Source organism: Branchiostoma floridae, unplaced genomic scaffold (assembly GCF_000003815.2).
Source record: "Branchiostoma floridae strain S238N-H82 unplaced genomic scaffold, Bfl_VNyyK Sc7u5tJ_1456, whole genome shotgun sequence".
In the NCBI taxonomy this organism is placed as follows: Eukaryota; Metazoa; Chordata; class Leptocardii; order Amphioxiformes; family Branchiostomatidae; genus Branchiostoma; species Branchiostoma floridae.
In genome coordinates this window covers 14941-23679 of record NW_023365722.1, presented here as the reverse complement: position 1 = coordinate 23679, position 8739 = coordinate 14941, and the positions used below count along the sequence as shown (strand labels likewise).

The 8739-nt window shown below is 42.5% G+C and overlaps 1 protein-coding gene across 1 annotated transcript in view; it reads right to left on the bottom strand.

The window, feature by feature from the left end:
* The window catches only part of LOC118407751 (N-acetylgalactosaminyltransferase 7-like), a gene marked incomplete in the record, with an annotated part of 21058 nt that overhangs the window by 7121 nt on the left and 5198 nt on the right, over positions 1-8739 (bottom strand). The window contains 7 exon segments of the mRNA XM_035808268.1: positions 4105-4222; positions 5018-5208; positions 5319-5505; positions 6143-6353; positions 7018-7184; positions 7865-7976; positions 8208-8342. Coding sequence (XP_035664161.1) covers positions 4105-4222; positions 5018-5208; positions 5319-5505; positions 6143-6353; positions 7018-7184; positions 7865-7976; positions 8208-8342 — 1121 coding nt within the window.

Genomic DNA, 8739 nt, shown 5'->3' with positions numbered 1-8739 from the left:
AACTGGCAATACTCAAAACATTGGTAATTGGTCAATTTTGCTACAAAGGAATCTGTTTGGTGGGTTATTGGACTCCCACTGCATTTTAAAATCCCATCTCCATGTAATAAAGGCTAACTGTCTCTGTACCTTTGACTGTGGAAACTTGGTGCAATTGACTATAAACTCTACTTGACCTCGCTCTTGTTGTCTTCTTGGCCCCCCGGTTAGACCCCAAATGGCTGCCGACATAGTGAGTCCATTTTGTAAATGGCGAAACCTGTTCCTTTGTTGTTGTTTTTTTCAGGTCTGTTTTCTTTCGGATTGGTCCAAGAAGAAAAAAATGTTTTGCACCCGTATGATGTACTGGTCCCTACACATAACTGTTGGTATACCATACTATGTGTTTAGTCCTATGTTCAACCTTCCTGGCCACTTTGATTTCATACTGAAGGCAACTTTTTTTTTTGGCCAACCTTTTTTTTTATTCGCTCGCTCGCATCAGTTTTGGAGTTCCCGGAGGATGTCATCCATATAATCAAATCAACATGGCCTAATGGACAAGACCTTGCCAACAAACTGCCTCTAGCTTTAATGTATATCATGTAAGAAACATGAGATCTTCTGCCCATTCTATCGATAACAGTCATTCAACTTCTCGGGTCATGCCACTCAAAACCAAGAAATGTTCTTGGAATGACCAACCTGTAAAACAAAAAATCCCCCTTCTTTCGGAGCGGGATTGCCAGCCCACCCCTTCAGCCGGTAAATGTGTCCAACACGACTGCACGGGACATTCAACACTGAGCCACCACACATCCAAACCTAAAATGTAACGTAAAATCCACACTTTTCATCATATTGTACTCAACTTGAACAAACAAATTTGAACACACATAAAACAAACAAACAAGCCAAGAACAATGCCTCCATTTTCAAGGAAGTAACAAAGATTTGACACATTGAGCCACACACAAACAAAACTTGACAGAGAAAAACCATACTGGATGTGAACCTCAGACACAATACAGATGGGCCAGACAACAGCTTTAGAATTAGAGGACACAAAAATGGAAGATCCAAAAATCCATTCTGAAAAGGACACTGAAACATGCAACATTGCCTCAAACAAGCCAAAGTTGAAATACCAAACGGGCTTGCAATGGTATGCACGAAAGGCTATATAAATTTTACAGATCTTTGCCTTTAAAAGCTATAGGAGACAGATCTAAGGAAAACAAAGAAGAATCCTTTTGATACTGCTAAGTTGTGTAACTTTCCCAAGAGTGCAACCCTGGGTCTTGCCAAGATTCAGACTGAGCCTTCAGATTCAACAACCCTCATCTGCAAGACCACCTACATGTAGCAACTTTACACAGATGCCATACTAATGATGCAGGCTGCCAGCCGGTCTCTTTGGAGGCAGAATGCAGTACTGTGTATGCCGACCAATATCCGGGCAGGTTTTATAGCCCGGGGGAGTTTTGGAGAGCAAAAAAAGATCAGCAACTAATGGACTGAAGGCCCTGTATATAATCTGATAGTAGGCATCCTTCCATCTTTGCAGATGATGGTAGCGCTCTGTATGAAGTCACCGTGGTTGACAGCGTCTCCCATGGCTCTGCAGGCCAATCCTTGCATGGCAGTCACGGCCACAGTTAGGACATATGAAGGCAGAGGGGTTCCAATGTTGCAGTTTCTCTTTGCATTTATGTCTCCTTGTTTACGTCTGGTAACGACTCTATATACCTGTGACCACTACAAGAGTTCTGCTTCCTTTTGCACTGAGATCAGCTGCAGCATTGAGCTTGTCCTTACATCAGCCAAGCTTACAAGGTTAATGCAGACTGTCCTGGAATCATGCAGGCACCTAATGGTATAATTCAGCAGAGCTATGTTGGGTACGCATTACCCTGGGTGCCAGCAATTATTTCAGGATGTTGGGGGAAGGGGGGCAGGGGTATCTGGCTAGCACCCAGAGTGCATTGTGGGTTAGTGTCTACAGCACTGGCCATGGTCAGGAGTAATCATGCTCTCCCTCCAGCCATTATACAGAACACCCTGTTGGTGAAGTGGACTGGTCCAAAATATGTCCAATGCTGTTGATGCATCATGAAACAAGAAGGTTTTATTATTCAATAAAATCTTCCTTGTGAAATGATGTAGATTTTGAAGCAACTTCTATCATTTGAATGGAGTGCGTCCAGGAGTAATTCTTAACTTCAAACTTCCAAAACCTCCCTGTACCTAAATGTTTGGGCCCAAAATCAGCAAAAAACTCCTTTGTTCACATTTTTTAAGCACAAGAATATTTGGTTGTACCACTCTTTACACAGGGGTGTTCTGCTGTGTTCTGGGCCTGACCAACCTGTAGAACCACAGAGGACCCTGAGTGCTGGGGAGGGGGGTTCCCTGCCCACCCCTTCAGCCGGTAAATGTGTCCCACCCGACTGCAGGGGGTGAACAGCACCTCGCCGCCGCACTGCCACACCTAATATAAAACGTAAACACCCAAACAATCAACAACAACAAGGTTGGACTGTGCCACTAAACACAGGGGTGGGGGTAAGCCGGACCAACCTGCATGAATATAGACTCCCCTGAGTTTTTGGGGGTGGGGTTGCCGTTCCACCCCCTCAGTCGGTAAATGTGGCCGACCCGACTGCAGGGAACGAACAACAGCTGGCCACTGCACTGCCATACCTACATCAGATTTGGTACATGCATGCATTACGTGTTCAAATAGGTAAAATGTAATATCTAGTATCTTTGATCTTACCACAGTCATGTACAAACATGGTTTAACTTTTTCATATCTTTCATTGACATCATGATATCATACTTTAATTTTGACATCACTACAACAACTTAAGTTCCTCAGTGGTTGAAACAGTTATTGTGTCTTTTTTATTCCATAATAATTAATAATATCCATTTTCAAATCTCTCCTTAATGAAAGGTGAATGATGGACCAATCCTCCATGTAAGGACCACTGTTAGCATTAAAGCAGAACAAAACTTGACACAACCCTAACCAGTGTTAAAAATTAAACCTGTAAACTTTCTTTGGATCAAAGGCTTTTGTTACCACAATTTGTCAGGAAATGTGGTATTATAAAAAAGTCATGAGAGTAGAAAATATTGCCATGCCAGAACACAAGCCATATGAATGCAACGTAAACTGAATTTAGAAGCAACGCAGTGTAGCACTGGCAAACAGCACAACGGAACACGGCAAACAGATATTACCTTAGTAAGCAACGTTGTGGCGAACATTTTTATATACAACATGATAGAACAGGGACAGACAGTTTGTTGTGAAATGCAGTGCATGCTGTGTTGAAGTTAAATGATGGTGTTAGTTTGTGTCATGTTGTTGTAACAGTTGTAACGTATGCAGGGTGAGCTGTTGCTGCAATACAATATTAGGTAAAACATGATAATTCAATAAGAATACAACAATAAACAAGATGAACGTCAAATATGTACTGTAAACAGTTACTGTTAAGTGAACACACTTCTCAAAATCTTAAGTCTTTTTTATAGAAATTTCCTGGGTAATATCATTTTGTAAACAGGCTTTACTTCAGATCTATGAGTGGCTTTTAAGTAAACATGAATTATATTAAATTTTACAAAAACAGTTGTTCTATATCAAGAGACTGTCACGTTTATTGTCATAATTTGAAATTAGAAGACATGTACTTTTTCTTTCTTTCTTTTTTTTTTCACTATTCAAATAGCTGAAATAATTTTTTCTCTCTTGAATTGAAAATGATTGAGCAGGTGTCCCAATTAGTACACATTTGTATCGTGTTAATTAATGCTAGAAAACATTTTGAATTATAAGCTGATGTTTGGCAACATTCAACAACATGAAATTTCTGATGATAACATTAACTTTCAACATTAGTTTTGACAAAATCACATCAAATACAGTGCAAAATTATTAGTAAATGTATAATATGACATTGGAACAAAAATCAATGACAAATCTAATTTTGAAAGGTGCAGTTACTCCATAGCAATTCAGAAATATCATTTTGGAGAATTCAAAGCTTATTATAATGTCAATTCACAACTATGGAAAATTTTTAAAGACTGTATGTAAGACATGAGACATACCTTGTAAGAGATCTCAAAGTTCTCCCCGCCCCAGATCTTGAGTCCAGGATCGTACAGACCCAGCTCAAAGAAGTATTCCCTGTCAATGGCAAACAGGCCACCAGCCATGGCAGGGGATCTGGGGACAGAGAATGGAAGATTTAACATAAGCTTCAGTTTTCTGTCAACACTGTAAAATTATCTTTCCATTGAAATATGAGCCATTACAAGGAGTCCTAAACTCCAGAGGGTCAATTCAATTTCCTATTATAGACAAATCGTCATTAATTTTTAAGGAAGAAATGCATATTTGTTCACAGTATATACATGATTATGATAGAATCTGCTGTCTGTATGACTGGCAGCTCAGTCCATATCTGTAGTCTGAAACAAACAAATTAAATGCTTTTCAAGGTGGATTCAAAAATTCTGTGATTGTATTTGTAGTGCTTGACTCGACTAGAATGGATGAGACAAAACAGGATGGTGCAGTCTCTGCCTCAGGCCCTCTTCTTGAGTGTGTCAATGGGAACTCTCTTCCACAGCAGACTCCGGTACTAGTAGCTTGCCCCACACCTTGGAGCCCACCTCAACCCCTAGGGACTCATCCCCACCCCTGGGGCACATACCTGTAAGGCTCGGCGTGATATTTATGCCTGGCCCTCTCCCTGGGTGTGTTGGAAACTCTCTTCCACAGCAGGCTCCAGTCCCAGGCTCCACGGGTGTGTCCGTACTCGTTCCCCCCCACCCTGGGGAGTCATCCCCACCCCTGGGGCACATACCTGTAAGGCTCGGTGTGATATTTATGCCTGGCCCTCTCCCTGGATGTGTTGGGAACTCTCTTCCACAGCAGGCTCCAGTCCCAGGCCCCCCGGGCATGTCCGTACTCGTCCCCCCCACCCTGGAGATTCATCCCCACCCCTGGGGCACATACCTGTAAGGCTCGGTGTGATATTTGTGCCTGGCCCTCTCCCTGGATGTGTTAGGAACTCTCTTCCACAGCAGACTCCAGTCCCAGGCCCCGCGGGCATGTCCGTACTCGTCCCCCCCACCCTGGAGACTCATCCCCACCCCTGGGGCACATACCTGTAAGGCTTGGTGTGATATTTGTGCCTGGCCCTCTCCCTGGATGTGTTAGGAACTCTCTTCCACAGCAGACTCCAGTCCCAGGCCCCACGGGCATGTCCGTACTCGTCCCCCCCCACCCTGGATATTCATCCCCACCCCTGGGGCACAAACCAGTAAGGCTCAGAGTGATATTTGTGCCTGGCCCTCTCCCTGGATATGTTAGGAACTCTCTTCCACAGCAGACTCCAGTCCCAGGCCCCGCGGGCATGTCCGTACTCGTCCCCCCCACCCTGGGCATAGATGTTGTAGTTGTTACCGTCAATCACGTCAATCAAAGGCACAGTGCAGGTGGTTCTGGGAAGGGAAGACAGAATAAATGTAGGAATAAACAAATCACCAAACAAACAAAGTCCTGTATTTGAGTTTGAGTGGGGGAGAATGTGTGCATTCAAGCTTGCCATCCAGCACTAAACCGAGACGGGAGGTGACAGGTTATCTGGCACCTGCAGGTTGCTGCAGTCACGTGGCTCACATGTCACATCCAGGGAGCTGGATCAGACAAGTTCCCTCTGTGAACTATGCTCCTGAGTAAGCCAAAAATTTGGGTCCCAACAACTGTTGGTTAGAAAAACATTTATTTTTATTTTTTATTCTATAAAACTGTAATTTTTTTTAGATGGATGCCAACAGCTTGCAGCATTTTTAGCAAAAAATTTAGGCTTGGTATTATGTTACATTACTGCATATATTGTAATATTTCTGACAGAGAAGTCAGAAGTGTAACAGGGAAATTTCACTAGGCTAAGCTCTTTTTGCCAAGTACAATGGACCACAGCTTAACGTCTCTTAATTAGGACTGCAACCCTGAAAGTTCTGGTAGTATGCTTGTCGGGCGAGTGACAAGCCTGGGATTCAAACTCCAAATCTCTTGGTGTATGCTACTATATACGAAAAATGAAAAGTAAATTACTCCCCTTTCTATCTATCTCACCTGTTGACAGCTATAGGAGATATGAGAGCAGGAGCCCAGTTGATGCCAACTTCACAGTGGGAGTCCAGGTAGACTAGAATCTTGCCCTTGGTGGCCTCCCGTGCCCCGATGCTGCGTGCCTGGATCAGCCCTTCCCTCTGCTTGTTCCTGACCAGCTTCACCAGGCCCTTGAACTGGACTATGTAGTCATCCAGCCTCTGCTTCCAGTGTTCTAAAACAATACAAACAAGGAAAATTGCTTATGTCACCAATGACATACATAATACAACACGGGGCATTTCCGTATCGTCCTAGGTATGGCCCGAGCAATGGGAGGGCAGGGACTGAGGGTGATACAGAATACCCTGTGTTGTATTTCAACTAATAGATATACGCCAACACAAGTAAAATCAAGTTTATTGCAAAAAGAGCAAAAGACACAATGCACATTGAGTCAACAACCTCAATTCAAAAGAAAAAGTTCCTTGTGAAAAATGATGAAAAACACCTTGAATTTTGTAAAAACTATGAAAAACAGTTTTGTTAAAAGCTTGAATGTGAATTCAGTCTGTCCATTTAACAGAAAAATTCTTGCAAGAAGAAACATCATTTAGAATTTAATCCCATAAATGTGAGAAAAAACAGGTACGGGGTTTCATGAAAGTTTAAGATCCTTAGATTATTAGAAAGCTGTTCCTTGCCTTGATGAGACTTTTCCTCAGTTCTTGGACACTGAATAACTTTCCTTCTGGAAGATAATTTTTGTTCCACGAAGAACAAAGACGAGTCACATTTTTTGGTAGTGCATGCACGTCTAACTCTCGCAAGACAGGGAACAACAGACGACAAACAGATACTAGCTAAGATATCGAATGAGTGATGATTACTGCACGCACCTTTCGTACTGAAGTCGTCCACCAGGACAATCTCCGCCAGCAGTTCGGGCGGGGTCCTCTTGATGACACTGTGGACCGTTCTCATGACGACCGACCACGCCTCGTTGTAGAACACGATGATGACGCTCATGTTAGGCAGCTTGGTGTCGTAGTGCCAGTACTTACACCTGGCACGGAAAAAGCCATACATTTATTAATACTAGATATGTTGACACCATTTTTTTTTTTAAATGAACATTGAATTCTTACCACCAACATATCCACCATGTATAGTTTTTACTGGTGACCAGGTAAAACGAACATATTATGTCATTTGAAACACTCTATATCAGTCTAATACTTAGAAAGGAATTATTGTTCAATACACAATTCTGTATTTTACATCACTCAAAAGATCAGTCTGACAGTCCAACCAGCTGGAGGGCTGGGACCAAGGGTATCATACCAAACTGAGAAAGAACTGCATCACTTCAATGCAAAATGCGTCAGAAGTTGAGAAAATTTGCTGTCCTCAAACATTTAGGATCATTGCAAGATCAATTCCAATGTCCAAATCAGGTATTTCGATTTTTGACAGCAGCCCATTCTATCATGAAATCCCATGGGATTAATCAGAAACCCTTTCAAAACAGTCATATCATAGACTGGTTCAGTACACCCATATCAAAGGTTATCACAGCCCAGGTATGACATATAGCCCCTTTCATATGAACTTGTAAGAAACAGGAATACTAAGAACATTTCTTACATTGGAGTCCAGAAATGTCATACCAACTGCTAACACCTTATAGTTGAAAGTTTGGAGGTGCTACAGTTACCAACTAGAATACACTCAAGTATAACTTACTCAGGATCTCGTATGTCTTTTATTGTTCTGTCCAGTGAGATCTTGTCACTGGCCACAATGTTGAAGCCAAACTCCTTAATACTCTTGTCTATGTCATCCTTGTACTCTGGACCTACAGGTGGAAAAATATATGTTAGACAAGTAAAAATAATGTACTTATCGAAAACTAATCGAAATAAAACATACCAGTCAATGATTAAAGGAGTCCTAAGCTATAGAAAAGAGTGTAACACTAACAGTTACTATTTTCAACCAAGAATTATATGTTTTAAAATATTTTCCCCATAAACATTACTGTAGATTGAAACTTGTATTGGCAAAAATAAGTGAGTGGAATACGAACCAAGTTTGTACGGGATGGCGCCCTCTCCCGGTGCATCCGATATTCTCTCAGGCTCAGGTTCCCAGTTTCCCATTTCGCCCGGTTTCATGACAGCGGGGCGGTACTTCACGTTGTTGCCACTCCGTCTCATGTTCTCTGCTATTTCAGGACCTGAAGCAAGGTAAAAGGTTAGCATTTCATTGGCCTGGGAACTGTTTTATATTTCACAGAGTAGGGGTACCTATATGCTGCAATTGGGATACAGACACTACAGGGTAGGAGGACTGGACATTACAGGGGATCTGTACACAAGACGGGTATGGACAAGACTGGGGGTACAGACACTACAAGGAGTAGGGACACTACTGGGGGTAGTAGAGCAACTACAGGGCAACAGACACTATATTGGGGGTACAAAACACTACATGGAGTAAAGACACTACAGGAGGTACCAGACACTACAAGGGGTACAGACACTACAGAGGGTATGATTAAAACATTCCGGGGGGATGGATGCCCACATGGGGACAGAACAAACCGGTCTATGGGCAGG